At 34.0% G+C, this 18,038-nt stretch overlaps 1 protein-coding gene across 1 annotated transcript; it reads left to right on the top strand.

Annotated features, from left to right (window-relative positions):
• Positions 1 to 11,370: 11,370 nt before the first annotated feature.
• LOC110693801 (isoflavone 3'-hydroxylase-like) lies at positions 11,371 to 14,156 on the top strand. The gene is made up of 2 exons (XM_021870950.1): positions 11,371 to 12,363; positions 13,389 to 14,156. Exons 1-2 carry the CDS (start codon positions 11,446 to 11,448, stop codon positions 14,004 to 14,006), a joined length of 1,536 nt encoding a protein of 511 aa, XP_021726642.1. The 5' UTR covers positions 11,371 to 11,445; the 3' UTR covers positions 14,007 to 14,156.
• Positions 14,157 to 18,038: the final 3,882 nt, after the last annotated feature.

Raw genomic sequence — 18,038 nt, 5'->3', positions numbered from 1 at the left:
TGATTTCTCTCGCCGAGTTCTTCCATTACCGAGCTAGAAGTCTTCCTTCTTTTTTTTACCGATTTGAGTACTGTTTGATCGATTTTACTTCCTGATTGAATTTTTTTCCTTCTTTTTCGAAAACCATATGTGTTCTATATGGGGCTTTAGCCCTCGGGAATTCACGCTCCATCTACCCAATCGAACGCTCTGTGCAACAAAGGGTACATCTGAGTTTTTTAATTCAGCAAACCATGGAAGCAAGTTTAACTTACGGGGTCCCATCCATACGCGCCAACCTTTCAAAAGGTAAGGCTTTTGCGCGATACATGTAGACTCATAACCATGGACCCTCTTTGACTATTATAATCCTTGAAGAGAACTAGATCCATGTTTAGGTTGCAAACTCATTGCATCATATTGTGATTATTTGACTATTTGTGAATTTTTTTTCTTGAGCATAGCCTATGTGTGATTAAGCTAACCGTTTGTTTGAATTGTGATTAATAATAAGTCTAAATAAACTGATTAATGACTAAAGAACTTTTCTTAATTAATTAATTAATTAATTTGGATTATTAAAGTCTAATAATACTGAACTTAACATGACTTAGCACGACTTTAGGTTCACCCTTTTCGAGTAGAACATTGGAAACAGGTTCAAACTGCCTTTTCATTTATGACGCTAAGGTTTGGCTTGTGGCATGAACCGTTAGTAGGGATGGAAATGGATCGGGTTCGGATCGGGTGGAGCTCCACCCCCATCCGTCACCCACAGCCATTTGTTTCACCCGATCCATCCGTCACCCGCATAATACATCACCCGAAATCCATCCATCCACCATCCGCGGGTGAAACGGATGGGCCAGGTGGTAAATGGGTGGGTGAATAAAAATTAATTTTAGATAAAAAAAAACTTGAGAAAACTATTTTGACCCTTTAACATTAAAATAATTATAGTAAAATAATTGTGATATGCCAAATATTAACATTATAAATAAAATGTAATCATGCCATACAACTTCTAATATGCAAATAATATATATGTATAAGATATTTATATTTATTTTTAAAAAATAAGAATATTTATAATATTAAACGGATGGATGACGGATGGGATTAACCACCACCCGAATCCGACCCGATCCATCACCTGATTCACCCGTCACCCGCCTCTCATCTATATAAACCGAGTTTTTCACCCGTTTAATAAAGCGGATGGACCGGTTGGTCGGATCATCCGTTGGATATTTCCATCCTTAACCGTTAGGGTTCATCGCGATGCGATAGTAATATCGCGCCGCGATGGCTCTGACACGACACGATAGTTTCATCAGTCACGCTATGGTCCAATTTCTCGCTCAAGTCTTCGCGTCGAGTCTAATTGATTGATTAATTAAATAACCGAGTCATAATTTGGTTTTAATAGAGTCTAGGCACATAGTCCCATGGTCTTACACAAGCGTCAAGCATGTCACTTTCACTCACTAATCAATATCACACAATTTGTATATGAGTTTCACCATGACAATGTTTAAGAGTCTTGTGAGCGCATTTTCCGTCATTTTTTTAGGTGGGTAAGTCGGATATTATATCCTCCCAACATGACTATGGTTTTTTTAAACCATAACTTGATCCATAACTTGATTTCCCAAAATATGCACCCATTTTTTGCTTTTTTGTCTTTTAAACCCATAAAAGTCAAAGTCAATTTGAGTCAAGTCATTAAGTCAATGGTTTAATATTACAACACTTGGTCAAGAAGAGAAGGGCGTTTAATCAAGGATAACACATTTTTTTTAAGTTCTACGCTTCGATAAACCAATCTGGCAGAGAAGAAAATTCGTGATCATGGTCACTCAAGAAGAAGTTGATGAGTTGAGACAAAACATGGCTAACCTTAATGAGATGATAAATACTCTTGCTCTACAAGTCAATGACCCAGCTTGAGCGCATGGAAGAGAGCCTTAACAAAATTTCCAATGACTAGAAGTTTCAGGGAATTAGCTTGCAAGGGGTCTTAGTGGACAAGGAACTTCTTTCGCAAAGTTCAATGCCAATGACGTCCCTAAGTTCAAGCCAACTGATAACCCCTACCTTAAATTGAGGGCTTTTGAGACCATAATGAGTATAAAGGTAGTTAACAAGAAGATCTTTCCTTCACTTTTCTCACTATCACTTGAAATCGTTTGTTAACAATAGTTTTTCTCTCTAGACAAGGAGAAGACTTCTTCTTAGGAAGCCATTACAAACGGTTTTATAGATAGGTACAAGTGCAACATACAAGTTGAGACTGATCATAGGGAACTCAAAATGTTGAAACAGAAGGAAAACATAGGGTTTACTTCCTTCTTCAGCAAGTGGAGGGAAACTTTTGCAAAGATGGTTAAGGTCCTTACCGAAAAGGAATCTGTGTAATTTTCATCAAGAACCTCCAAGAAAAATACTCAAAGAACTTGAAATACCAAAGTATGTAACTTGAATACTTTCAAGGTCGTCTACAACGTAGGTATCGATATTGAGGACGATCTTGCAAAAAAAAAGATGCTAACAACAACAACAACAGTGGCTGGAAAGGAAAGAAGAACGATAATCCTTTCTCTTCAAAAACCCCCCACTCAAACAATGTTAGCACCTTTGACTTGAACGAGGTCCTTTCCGTTAATAATAAAGGGAAAAAGAGGTCATTTAGGAGAAACTTCACACCTATTGGCATGAGCTATGATACGACATTCGATCACCTTTATGCTAAAGGACTCATAACTCTTATTGGGCCTATGAGCGATCCACCAGTCGAAAGAAGGACGACTAATTAGAACCCAGCCCCAATGCACACTGTAAGTATCACCAAGGTAGGGTCCATCCTACTCAAAATTGTTGGAAGTTCAAAGAAGCCATTCAATATTTTATTGACAATAACAAGCTTCCATTACCTCTTGCCAGCAAGAAACCAAGTATCAATAACGCTTTATTGTCAGACTCCTTGGAAATTTCCGATGAGGAAGACCATGTTGATCCATCACTCCTCATCAAACTAGTTGAAGAAACTCATGCCATTGCAGAAGAGGAGGAAACCTTCTTCGATGCCATGGGTGACTTTCCCCAAACTGAGGAACTCGCCTCTAAAGAAGAGGTATATATCCTCATGCATATGGTAGGGGAGTTAATAAAACGACTCCATGATACTGCCGGGCAAATGAAATTAGCTAAAAATAGGCGCATCGCTGAAGAGATAATGCCCACCAGAACCACTGAAAGAAAGCCATTCACTTTCAATGTGGTCACACCTCCCAAAAGGAATGACAAGTTCTATACACCTATTGGGACCTCCTACAAAAAGATGTTCAAAATTCTCTTTAAGAATGGAAAGATCAAACCTATCGAGCCAAGACCATTTGAATCATTGAAAAGGACAGACAAATTCTATTGTCCATATCATCAATCTAGAAGACATACCATAGAAAATTGTTTTAAATTCAAGGATATCATCCAAGGATTCATCGACAGTGGAAGGCTTGTCTGAAGTAACCTAGAGAAGAATGTTAGTATCAATGGAGTTTGGGAGAGAAATGACGAAGATGTATACCTTAAAGATGTAAAGGAAACCCCACTCTTCACAATCTATCATGTCGATGACATTTGGGACGAGGAAGATTCATTCATAGATGTTCTCACAAGATCGGGAAGAATGCAACCTTTCATCATAAACCAACCTATCCCTACCACTCCACAAGTCCTAATACCACTTATAGAAGACAACGATATTGTCAAACAACTTAAAAAGACTAAGGTTGATATGAATGTATGAAAATTATTAGCCACATCCCACGAGTATAGGCTCATAGTATTGGACACTTTGGCTAAAGTAGGGATAGATTCGGAAACCACTCATGAGGGATTGACTAACTTCCTTACTAGTGATCTTTCTATTCCCATCAACTTGATTGCCTTTTCTGACAAGGATTTACCTCTTGAAGGTGACAATCATAAAAAGGCCTTGAACCTCATGGTGATCTATAAAAGGATGAATGTCCCAATGACTCTGGTAGATAATGGGTCGGCGATCAATGTTTACCCACTCCAAACTGCAAGAATGTTGGGAATAAAATATGAGGACTTGTTCCCATCAACACAAGGCATAAGAGCCTACGACAACACTCGTTGCCAAGCTCTTGTGACTATCACTATGAATGTTACGGCACGAGTCATTGAACATGCTACTACTTTTCAAGTGGTAGGTATCAAAGATTCATTCAACCTATTGATGGGACGCCCTTGGCTTCATGACCTTAAGGTCATCCCTCCATCAATAAGTCAAGGCCATAGTGAGGGCTTCTGTAGACACCTGATTGTGTCTCCCCAAAAACCAAACCCAGTGATGAGTAACTTTCACATCATTGAATATTGAACAAGGTGAAATGTTGAAGATTCTCGTGAATTCTTCTGTTATATTTCTAAATTGTTTTAAAAAAAATAATTCATTTCTTATTTCAAAAATCGTTCATTTCGTATCCTATTTTTGAAACAGGTCCATTATAATTTATTTTGGTCCATAATTTGGATTTAATAATTGTGTAATTGGATGAGGGTTGAAAAGATATTTCCAACAATATATTATAAGCCCAATTCCGAGTTGTAATCAAGAAATTATAGCCAAAATACTAAATTGGGTTCTAAATGAGTTTTGTGGGCGGCTCAATGATCTTGTGGAGAGTCCATTAATTTTAATTGTATTTCTAAAGTCATTAGAATTTATCATAGTCTTCTATAATCTTGTAGAAGGTTATTTTGAGTTCTAATTGGATTAGGATTATTAATTATAATTATATTTGATTTTTAAAAGACAAAGAATTCCATTTGGAATAAAACAAGTGTTTTTGAAAGATTAAATCCGGTTTGATTAAAGATAATAAGTGCAGACTCTAAGTAACCTAATTTGATTAGGAGAAGGACTCTGTATGGAACCTTTATCGTACAGCTACCATCGCGCCGCGATAGGTTCATTGCGTCGCAATTGGCTTATGGCTATGCGATGGAGCCATTGCATCGCGATAGTTCTGTCGTGTCGCGATGGAGTTAATTTTACTCTGAGTCGGATTCTGACTCTTTTCTGTCGTTTACGGTTGATTTATCTCTATAAATAGGGTCTTTTTCCTTCATTTTCAAATCATCAACAATCATCTATTCTTTCTTACTCTCTAAAAACTAAACTTATTCTTTTTCTCTCTCTTAATTTCTAAGCCTAGCTTTTCAAAATACACCATACGTCCATCACGAGTCTTGAATACACCTAGCCAAGCTCAAAGTTATCTTATACCTTGACGTGAAAGGTTGATAGTTCTGAGGGATTGGTCTCAAATCTTATTAATTTTAGGAAATTTTGTCAGAAACCACCCGTTAAAAACACTTTTTTGTCAAAAACCACCCAAAAAAAATTTGTTGTCTAGTACCACCCATTTTCAAAAAATTGTTATTAAACGCCACTAGAGTCTATTTTCCGGCATCGACCTAAAACTCCGGCGTTGACTCCAACCATAAAAAAAAAAAACCCCGCACCACCGCTTCTAGCCACCACCGCCACTACGCTTAACCAATTTATTTGCCTTAACCTACCAATCGCACCACCTTAACCCACCCACCACTCACCTAACCCTAACTACCACCTTAACCCACCTTACCGGAACCCACCCACCACCTTTACCAACCTAACCCGAACCCACCAACTAGAACCAGGTCACCACCTTACCAACCTAACCCTAACCCACCCAACTAACCTAGATCTTAAACCCACCTAATCCGAACCCACCCACCATACCCTAAACTAGATCTATCACCTAAACCCACACAAACAAAACCCAGAACTACCACCCTAACCCTACCTATTTCGACCAACTACCCACCAAAAACCATCCACCACAACCGCCCAAAACCACATAAACAACCCAAAACTTAACGAAATAATTTTTTTTAAACATTAAAAACAAGAAAATATACCTTTAATCGAATTTTGCTTTGAATGTCACCTCGAATTTGGTTTTATATGGTCAAATTCGACCATGAAAACTCTAGATCTAGAGTTTTCATGGTCGAATTTGACCAGAAAACCATCAATTTCGTGTCGACCGCTCCTCCACCCGACCCCGGCAAGAAGATCAAAATGGCGTCGTGACCCAACCCTTCGCCGGCGAAAAAGAAAATAGAAAAGAGAAAGGGAAGGAGAAGAGGAAAGAGAAGAGAGAAAGAGAAGATGAAAGAAAAGTGAGAAAGAAGAAGGAGAAGAGCAGCATATAGCAAAGAGGAAGAGGAAAGAGAAATGGAAGGAGAAGAGAAAAGAAGAACAACAACGGCAAATACAAATGAGAAGAGGAGAAAAAAAAAGAGGGGGAAATAAAAGGGGGGACCGAGGAAGGGTCAACGCCGGAAAATAGACTCCAGTGGCGTTTAACAACATTTTTTTGATAATGGGTGGTCCTAGACAACAAAATTTTTTTGGGTGGTTTTTGACAAAAACGTGTTTTTAATGGGTGGTTTCTGAAAAAATTTCCTTAATTTTATTATTATTGATTGATTTAATATTTTCTTTGAAGTTACTAACGTGTGTTTTGTTTAGATAAAAAGAGGTACGAGACTTCAAAGTGAGTAATTCAATTGTTCTAGCTCTTTAGAAATCATGCTTAGATTGCTGTATTAATTCCTAGAATCATGTTAGAATGCTTTTATTGCGTTCGAGTATCATGCTAGGGATAAAGCTTTGATTTTTATTATTTAGTGTCATGTTATGATTTGTTATTAATCATATTAGTATTATGCTTAGGATCTTGCTAATAATATTATGCTTTGATGAGATTATTATTATTATGATGATTGTTGTATCAATGTTATTATGTTGCTTGATATGTTATTGTTATTGGTTGATCACGCCCTCTCTTGTAAGTTTAAAGGGAATTAATTCAAGTGATCGCCAATAATAAGTTTGTTTGTGCATTAATAATCAACCAACATAGATTAAACAGGTTTAGAATTAATATAATGATTGTATGTTGATCGAAAAGTGCACATGAATATGAGAAGAATAAAGTGAGGCCTATTTTTAGGGCATGTTCAATATCTTTTAGGTTGGATTTGTACCTTCATCCCCTGATATCCAGTCATGGTTCAAAACCACTATGGAGTTAGCGATATCTATGATCGTGAATGGTTTACAAGTTCCTAAAACTTGTTATCAACTCTTTTTCTCTAGCTTCCTTCCCTTTGGACGCCACCATGCTTAAATGCATGATTATAGTTGGGCTTAAGTGTGGGATGCTTGAAATATTCCCTACAGTACCCCCACTTGCTTTATCATTCTCTCTCCTTTCCTTAATATGTGTGCCTAAATTGATTGCATCAACTAAATAGAAATGAATGTATCAAAATATGGCATAAATTTCGCATAGTTTGGTGGTAATAAATTTGCGCAATTTTAGAATTAGAGGCACGCTGCATTTGTAAATAATGTAGAGATTTGTTTTTAGTATAAAAGCAATACATACAATGAGAAACATATGGAGGGGAGAGTCACATGGCATTGAGTGAATGACGTGACGTAATAAGAGTTGAGTGAATGATGTGGCGTGATGAAGAAATCTATGTGATTTACGTGACATATTACTTTTCTAATAAAATAAAATAAAGGAAACAAATGCAAAAAAAAAATTAATAATAATAGTAATAATAAAAAAAATAATAAAAAATTCACAAATGATTTTATCATCCAAAATGAACAATGCATGTTTTGACAATAGTGAAATTGAAACTACATAGCTTTGTAAAGCTATATAGTTTCACCAAAGCTACAACTTTTGTAGTTCCTTGACGATGAGCTACTAGCTTTAACTACTAGAAATTTTGCAAGTAAAGACCTTTTTACAACTATTGTGGATGTCTAATAAGGTAACTAAATAGAGCTAATATCGTTTTTCTTCCATTATTTACCTTTTGACTTTCTTTAATAATTTCTTAAACATTGTACTTCATCTACTACCCTACAAAAGCATGTTTTATTATTCTGTAATATTTATCGAAAGTAAATAAAACAAACAAGCTAAGTATTTCAACGATTTCAACCTCCTAGATGTCTACCCGAACAGGGTTAGGCCCTGTTTTTTTTAGCTTCTAGGAAGTGCAGAGCAAAGCTGAGTAGGGATCAGCAGAGTAGAGCAGAGCACAACAGATTTCGACATTATTATTATTATTATCATCATCATCATCATCATCATCATCATCATCATCATCATCATCATCACTATTATTATTATCGCATTATTATTATAATTATTAAATATTATATTATAATTATTAAATATTATTATTAAATATTAATTATTATTATTATTATTAAATATTATTTATTTATTATTTTAATTATTATTATAAAAAATAAATAATTTTTATAATCTGTAAATATAAATATTATTATTAAATATTAATTATTATTATTATTATTATTAAATATTATTTATTTATAATTTTACTTATTATTATAAAAAATAAATAATTTTTATAATCTGTAAATATTTGTTATTATATTTAAATATTGATTTTTATTATAAAAAATCAATTATAACAATTATTATTATTACTATTATTGTTAATATTAAATATTAATTATTAATATTAGACCCTTCCCCCCTTGAACCACCACCCGAAACTCTAAAACCCCAAAATCGAGTGGTGGTATTAGGGTTAAAATCCCACCAAACCCCAAAAGTCTCATTTCTTGTGCTGGTGGCTTGGTGGTCGAGATCTGGAGGGTTCTGTCGACGCCGGAAAGAGGCTCTGGCTGTCGGCGGTAATGGGGAGGACTCGGTGGTGGATGTCGATGACGGCATGGGGCATTTTTTGTTTATTTCAGTTTTCTTTGGTTTTAATTTTTTAGAAAATGTTTTTTTTTAAGTTTTTTTTTTAAATCATTATTATTAAAGAAAAATGATAAAAATTAAATTAAATTATTTTAACCAATCAGTATGTGACACGTGCCAAATGCAACCTATAAAACAGCTTACAGGTTTTTGTTTCATTTTTGGCAGATGTGTGTTAAAGTTCGTTTTATTTTAAAATAATCAAATGATCGTTCTATTTTTGGAAGACCGATGAAAGGTGGTGTTATTTTTGACAAATTTTCCATTGTTTTTACTACCAAAAATTTTAAAAGTTGTATTTTACCACCAAAAAAATTCTAAATTTTTTTTTTACCACCTACCGTCAAGAAACCTACTCTTGATACCATGACAAATTAGGGAGAAGAGAGAATGAATGGCTTGATTATTATTCATCAATAGGTTGAGTATTTATACAAAACCTAAGTTCATAAGATAGGAAACAATCTTCCTAAAAGATATACGTCTAACCATAAACCTTAAAGATATATTCTCAAAATAATATCTTAACATAAATATCCTAATTAAATATATTATTCTCTTAAATGATATCTACGGAAAATATATCACACATATATTTTCCGATATCTCTAACACCCTCCCGCAATTGTAAAGGCAGTAACATGAACGTTGCGATTGGAAATTCTTCACTTTGTTGAATTCGAGATGTACACTCTTGTGATACCTCCTTCAATTTTTGTTTCTTCTTTTTCAACGATGAGAACGTTCATCTTTTCGAACTCATCAGTTATCAATCAAACAGGAACGTCATTCTTTTCGAACCTGCAAATATAACAATTTTTGGTTTTTCTAGAGCAAAACCGAGCTCCAATCAAATATTGGTTTTTCCAGAGTAAACCACACTCAAATCTCTTATTGGTTTTTCAGAGTAAACCACACTCAAAGGAGCAAAATCATGCTAGAATCAATTCACAAATCTTGTCTCACAGCACAAGGAGAACCAAATATATCTTGTCTGACGACACAAGAGAGCTGAAAACTTTTTTTTAATTAAATCATGGGTCAAAGCTTAGACCCTTGTTTTCACTTCGTCAACAAACTCAACAAAAAACGATTATATTGGAGCAAGCATCACAAACCACATCACGCATAATTACAGCTTTGGCTAAAGTTTTATCCTACCGGTGGTGGGTTTAATTTTTTAACCCACCGGCAGGGAGAAAATTTTTGTGAAACCATTCCAAGATCTAACCTGCTCTTAATACCATGACAAATTAGGGAGAAGAGAGAATGAATGGCTTGATTATTATTCATCAATAGGTTGAATATTTATACAAAACCTAATTTCATAAGATACGAAACAATCTTCCTAAAAGATATACGTCTAACCATAAACCCTAAATATATATTCTCAAAATAATATCTTAACATAAATATCCTAATTAAATATATTATTCTCTTAAATGATATCTACGGAAAATATATCACACATATATTTTCCGATATCTCAGTATTTTAAATGCTAAAATTTAAAAGTGAGCCCCAATTATTAGAGATTCTTGCCAGAATTTACAAATATGTAATGCTACTTAAAATTTTAGATTAGTTTCTTTTTATAAAAATTTAAGCGATGTCAACTAAATAATATATTCAGTGCGTGACTATATTTTCATAATAAAACCTCAAATTGTTAAAGGACTTAAACACCTTATCTCAAGGTTGAATTTTGAATTTATTTTTTTACCATTCGATCAAAACACCCCGTAGAATCATCAACTCACACATATCAACCGACCCAACTATAATACTATATACATGAGTTAATACTTCATAATAGAGGGAGGATATACAAAATTCTCATACTCATGAATGTATGAAGATATAGGTGCTTAAAATCGAACTTAGGTGCTTAAAATCGAACTTATGTCCTCATAATGACAAAGCAAATTTACCACCATCTCCACTAAAGAAGCTTGGTTAGTCGCTCATATCATAGATGAAGCTAAGCAAAGAAAATTGTACAACTCTCCATGGAAAAATACTTTAATTCTTTATTTTACCAACATGAAATACTACTCTTTCAGTTGGTCCCTTTTTGTTCTTCCCATTTGTTATTTTGACACTATTAGGTGAGAGAATCTTCTAAATTACTTTTAATATATAAAATATAATATAGTCGTGCATGTTAGGTTTTATTTAATTCGTTTTAATGAATAATTTTACTAAATATTCAACTGTTATTTCATTAATGAACAACTAATATTATTCAAGGTTAAAATTTTACATTGACAATAGTAAGAAGGGGTAAAACATTTGGAGATGAGAGATTAGGTAGAGAAGTTACACACTCTATCCCCTTTTACTAGTCTTCATGATTTGATTCAAATCATCAACGTTGCGGGTCACAATAGCCGGGTTGAAAAGTCTTGGTTGACCACGACCAAGCTAGCCAAATTGTATTGTGGGACCTTTATTGGCTTCATATATATATATATAATATGATCTTCATCAAAACAAAGTATTATACATTTATACACCATCAAATTAATTATTTACCAAATTGAAACAACACATATCATCATTAGAAATGGATGAAAATTTGCTATTTTACGCTGCTATATTCTTAGTCTCATACATATTAACAAAAAAAATATTACACAAGTTTCAGAAACATCCACCCACACCCTTTCCAACCATACCAATCTTAGGCCATCTCTACCTCCTAAAGAACCCTGCCCAAATCCACCGGACCCTAGTTAAGGTCTCGGACCGCTACGGTCCGGTGGTCCAACTCTGGCTCGGCTTTCGCCGAACTCTCCTAGTCTCGTCAGCATCAGCTGCCGAGGACTGTCTTTACCACAACGACATCATCTTTGCCAACCGTCCTCGCCTCATAGCTGCCAAGATCATAGGATATGACTACACCACCATTCTGTGGGCCCCATACGGTCCACTATGGCGTAACCACCGTAGGATCGCGGCCACTGAAATCTTATCCCCTCACCGGCTCCATTTGTTATCTGATATACGAACTGAGGAAGTACGATCACTCGTTAAAGGTATTAATGATCATGAAGCCGAAGGCCGGGATTGTACACTAGAGATTAAGCCGGCACTCCTCGAGCTTACGAATAACATCATGATGAGGATGATTGCAGGGAAGAGGATGTACGGCGAGGCAGTAGAGACCGAAGAAGGGAAGAGATTCAAGATGTTGTTTAAGGAGTTGTTGGCCATTGGTGGTGCGTTTAGTGCAGGTGATTTTTTCCCGTTTTTTAAGTATCTGGGGTTGAATAAGGCAGCTGAGAAAAGATGTAAGGCTGTATTTGTGAAATTAGACAAGTTTTTACAAGATTTGGTCGATGAACAACGAGGTAAATTAATGGAGGAAGAAGATCATGTTGGTAAGAACAGCAAGAAAAAGAATTTGATTCAGGTTTTGCTTGGACTTCAGAGTACTGATCCTTCTTATTTTACTGATGATATCATCAAAGGCCTTGTTCTGGTATGAGTCTACCACTATTTTTACTTTTCGGTAAAATTTATTCTCTTTAACGAAAAATTATAATAGAAAATCAGTAAAAATATTTACTTTAGCAAGAATAAATGCAGTTCAACAAAAAAATGCAGTTTAGTAAAATAATTTTAGTTTAGCAAAAATCATTTCAATTTAGTAAAAATAAAATGGAGGAAACATGGTCTTGCACTATTAATATAATAGGCTTTGACCATATCTTTTAATTTATTCGTAAATACAAATATAGTCATGTGAAACTTAAGGCCTATTTACTTTAGCTTAACTTCGGTTCAATTCTATTCAGCTCAATTCAAGTCAGTTCACTTCCTAATTTCTTTCTCTCATAAAATAGTCATTTCAATTATATTCCGATTATTTCAGTTTAGTTTAGCTCAGCTTAGTAAATGTGAACAAGCCCTTAGATTGATTTGTCTCTATAGCAAATTTTTAATAATCAATTATGGGGTGAAAAAGGGAGGACTATTTTTTTTTTCTGCCTACTTTTAAAAATTCTCAACGGTGGAGTATATTATTATAGACTTATATTTGGGCTTATTAAAAATAATTATTGGACTTATAGTAGAGGTCTTATTTGGATTTATTATAAATAGGTAGGCTCATCCAGGCATGCATTCCATTAATGAGGCAATGTTTGTCAACAATATGAAAATGACGTGAAACTTTTGATCAGTTAGACGAAATGATAAAACAAATAATTTCATTACACAAGGCAATATTTAACTTTTTTTTTTTTTTTTTACGAAAAAAATACTTTTTAACTAGAATAGATGATTATATCAAATGCTTACTAGAATTTGAACATTGACTTGTAAGTAGTAAAAAAAAATACCATAATCAACTTATTATAAAATTAGATGAATACTGAGTGTTTAAAACCACCTTCAACATCTTATTTTGATATACGTAGTAATTGTCAAAATTGAATCACACAAGGCAATATACAACTTTTTCCTACATCTTTAATACGAGTACTAATTTTTTCAATTTTCTAGATATTACTGTTAACCGGGACAGAAACATCATCAAGCGCAATTGAATGGGCAGTAGCATTGTTGCTAAAACATCCTGAATGTTACAACAAAGCAAAGAAAGAAATTCATGAGTACGTAGGACGTGATCGCTTGATTGAAGAGCAAGACATTCAACATCTTCCTTATCTTCATTGCATAATAAACGAGACACTGCGAATGTACCCTGTCACGCCCATTCTACCACCACACGAGTCCTCAGAAGATTGTGTTGTTGGAGGGTATCACATTCCTAAAGGTACCATGCTAACTTTGAATTTATGGGCCATTCAAAATGACCCTAAGGTGTGGGATGAACCAAGTAAATTTAAGCCTGAGAGATTTGAAAATGTCGAAGGTGATCGAGTTGGATATCAGTTCATGCCCTTTGGCTCTGGGCGGAGATCTTGTCCTGGTGAGAACATGGCAACACGAGTTGTTGGATTTACATTGGGGTCGTTAATACAATGCTTTGAATGGGAGAGTAGTGAGGAAGAAGTAGACTTCGAAGAAAAGGTTGCAGTTAGTATGTTGAAAGTCAAGCCTTTGCAAGCCAAGTTTAAGCCTCACAATGAAATGCTCGAGTTAATTTCTCAAATTTAAATAGTAATTTATTATGTTTAGCAAAAAAATATGTATATATATTCTAACTTGAACACACTTCTCAAGCTTGTTATGCTTACAAATAATTCTTAAAAGAAACATATGTACTTTTGATATATTCATGAATTAAACATCATAATTATAAGATAAGAAACATCCATGTGCCATATAGAATTTCAACTATCCCCACACCCCCCACAAAATGCAGCATACTACACCCTACAAAACACCTTGATATCCTAAAAATTTGTCATCAATAACTTCCCCTATCCTTCATAAATATTTGATATATATATATATATATATATATATATAAAGCACGTCATTTTCATCTCGATCTCTTTTCATTTTCTATTTTCTCTCTCATCTAAAGCTCTTAAACTTCAACAATGGCGGACATTAGACGAAGTCAAACAACCAAAACAAATTTCATCAAAAAAACAAGTAGAAATCTAAAGAGTAAGTATAAATGTTCATGTTTATAGCACCCAAAAATAAACTGATTTTTTGAGAATTTATTTGAGATTATGTTTCAAATAAAAAATTGATAGTTCAATCGCAGAAAAATGTATAAATGTAAGTAGTTATGTCAATTATTCACCAATTCCAAAGTGATTATTTCGAATAATAAGTTAAATTAACATCTACTTGCTTCAATTTTCATTTTCAGTTTGGAGGAATCTATTTCAAAGGACAAAAGCAACGATTCTTACATTTTTAAGATAAACTTAGAAGAATTTCTTCAAAAACTTATTATTAAAAAATTTATAATGTAAAAATTGAGATGATGAAACACCTATACACAAAAATCAAAAAAAAAAATGCGAACAAAAATCTTTTATTGTATCAAGCACTTTAAAGAGATATACAAGAGTAAAGTGTTGCAGATGAAAAAATATTGTCTTGAATGCACAGGTAAAATGAACAATTACAAATCACTATATGTTCATTTTCATATTATAAAATTATTTACATGTTTGCCTACAATTACATGTTTATATGTGTTCATTAACATATCCGAATTTGATAATTTTTTAAAATATTTACTTCGTGTTAATGATTTGTATAATACATTATGAACGCATTCTTACAAAACTTGAAATACCATACATTCAAATGTTTATTTAATAGTTTATATATGTGCATTTACATTTATTAATATGCTCATTTTTAATAATATTATGAGCATTTCTACATACATATATGAACATTTGTAAATGCATAATAAACAAAGTTGGATTGTAGTTATATACCATTTTAAGTGCAACAATTGATAGAACTTATAGATGGATATGCTATTCACATTTTATAGTTCATATATGAGCATTTACTAGTAAAAATATTTTCATTTCTCTTTACATATAATGTTCGTTTGTACATACATATATGAACATTTATGAAATACAAACTTAACATTTCATTTTTTTCATACAAACCGATATACAAGAACAATCTATCTTGTAATGATGATGTGTCATTTAAAGTGGCGAAGCAATGCAGATTACACAGATTGTGGAGTTTACATAATGAAACACATAAAAGCATTCACTGGTGATCAAAATGGAAAATGGGTTTGTGTCTTCAAACCAAACTAGGTAAGTCTATTAAATGTTCATGTCCAAAAATTTTTGTAATGCCCCGTATTTTCAAACCACTATTTATGTGAATTTTTAACCTTTTAAAACTAATTTCTAATTTAAATCAAAATTTCTTAATTGAAAATTGAATTTGAATATTCAAATCGTTATTTTGATTTAAGGCTCATCTCAAGATTTTAAAACCTTAATTATAATATTTTAACGAAAAGATTTAATGTTATTATTTAAAAAGGTTTATATTTGATTTTTAATCATTCAATTATGTTTAACTTGTCTGAATTGATATTAGCCTTAAAGGGTAATTCTTTAAACTTAATTAAGCGTTAATTCAGTTAGTGTTACTAAATTATATGTAAATTTGGAAATGAACAAAACTTGATGGTGCACCTATTTCCATCAACTCCTTAACAACTTATCGAAATCTCTTTGCTTCCTTACACTCCACCGCCTCGCCGTAGATCCTCTTCCCGGAAATCATCCTCATCATCACATTGTTCGTCAGCTCGAAAAGCGCCTCCTTAATCTCCACCACCACTATATCACCACCTTTTGACTTAGCCTCTTTACGAGTGATCTCACTTCATCGACTCATATGTTAGACAATAGTTGAAGGCGATGAGATGACAAAATCTCGGCCACCGCAATCTTACAGTGGTTACGCCATAGAGGGTCGTATGGGGACCACAATATGGTGGTGTAGTCATTGTTTAGGCAAATCTTAGTTGGGATGATCTAGGAATTTGCTTAGGGATTAAGGGGTAATAACATCAAACCTTTAATATCAAACGCAACAACCAAGAACAATAATAAAACGGTAAACAACCGATATTAATTTAAAGAGAAAGGGTTTAAAGATACAATACTGAGTAAGGACAGACTCCTTGATCAGAAAGGACACAATTCCGAGAGAATTAATGAAGAATGTATTAATGAGCGTATGAAGGTATTAAAATGTCTAATTATGCTATTTATATCTAGGAACAACGAGGGTTACAAAGATATCAGAATATATTCAAATAGGAAAGATCTTTTTTATTTTATTCTTCTTTCCTTGCCCAGCAGGTGTTTTTTTTACATGTATTCGCTTAATTAATCTTCTGATTTTTCTTGCTATACTTGTATCAATCAGGTTGTTTGCTTGATTCTTTATGTAACTTGAATGCTTGGTTGTGCCCTAAGGGTTCCTTAGTGAGACGGGCCCAACAATTACCCCTAATTTTTATGTTCAAGTATTTGAAGATAAAAATTATCACAAACTGCCGTTAGAGGATTTTTTGAAAATTTTGGAAGTTATTTTGCAACGTTAACAAAAATAAGGGAGTTGGGTGTTGGTTGTCTATGCTCTATATCTCTTATGATTTTGTCTTGCCTTGTTAATTTCCTTTTGGTTTGCTTGATTTTCGAGTTGTAGACACTTGTAGGTCATTGAGGTCTTATGACATGCTTAGTTCATCTTCTATTTTGGGTCGTATTAAGCAAAAGGCCTCCAAGGCTAGCAAGGACATTCTTGAGAAGGTGACTGTACTGAAGAGAGCTCTGTTGCCTCCTCTACCTCGTTCTTCTGGTCTTAAGAGGAAATTTTAGATGCCTGCTGATGAGTGTCATTTATGGAACTCATTTAGCCTCTTTAAGGATGAATTTTGATAGCTTTTATATCTCTTTTTTTTTAGTTTTACTTGTTATTTCTCTAGTTTGTGTTTTCCTTAGTGTTTTTCCCATTTTCTTGCATTTATTAGTTTATTTTGCCTTTTCTCCTTTACTTGTTTGCTTCTATTTTATTTTAGGAGATTGGTGATGTTCATAAATCTCAATGGAGTTTTCTCGGGGTTTATAAAGCTCAAGATGCAAGCTGGTCTCTCCCCTAGAAGTTCAAATGTGAAGGAGTGCAAAAACCAAGTCTTCAAGGATGTTCTCTCAAGCTGCGTGGGCATTAAAATCGTCTTAAACCCACCGTGAAGACCTTTGGAAACTGCCACCCCCAACATGCATCAACTGGAGCACACAGGCGCATCAACGGACGTACGAGGAAGCATTCTCCTTGTTAGGCGCGGGCGCCCAGGCCCTGTGCGCTGTCGCGTTGCTGGAGGTGCGGCCACGTATCTGCTCCCCCCCTGTTCCGTACCCACTTCTTTGCGGTCATGCATTGAGAGGAGAGGGCGCGTCTTTTGGGGTTCTTTTTGGACGTCTACTAACTTATCTTTTGTTAGTTTTACTATATATATAATTTCTTCATTTTTAGAGAGATAATTACTTTAAAATCAACTTTTAGTTTGTTAGATTGAAGTTTTAGAGAGAGAAGCTCTTTGGGAAACTTTGTTCTTAGATTTTAGAGAGAGAAACTTGGTAATTGATGATTGCTACATTTTGATCTTCATTCACTTTGATATTGATCAAAGTTTTGTAAGAATTATTTCCTTTTAATGCAAGTTTAGTG

This window comes from Chenopodium quinoa, unplaced genomic scaffold, assembly GCF_001683475.1.
Source record: "Chenopodium quinoa cultivar QQ74 unplaced genomic scaffold, ASM168347v1, whole genome shotgun sequence".
Taxonomy (NCBI): Eukaryota; Viridiplantae; Streptophyta; class Magnoliopsida; order Caryophyllales; family Amaranthaceae; genus Chenopodium; species Chenopodium quinoa.
The sequence above is the reverse complement of the archived record's forward strand: the minus strand, read 5'-3'. Positions and strand labels throughout refer to the sequence as shown.

What these genes read in the sequence shown, in the direction of transcription:
- LOC110693801 (XM_021870950.1), top strand. Translation starts at nt 11,446, where the DNA reads ATGGATGAAAATTTGCTATTTTACGCTGCTATATTCTTAGTCTCATAC. An exon ending in TCATCAAAGGCCTTGTTCTG is followed by an intron (nt 12,364 to 13,388) that starts GTATGAGTCTAC and finishes TCAATTTTCTAG; the next exon opens with ATATTACTGTTAACCGGGAC.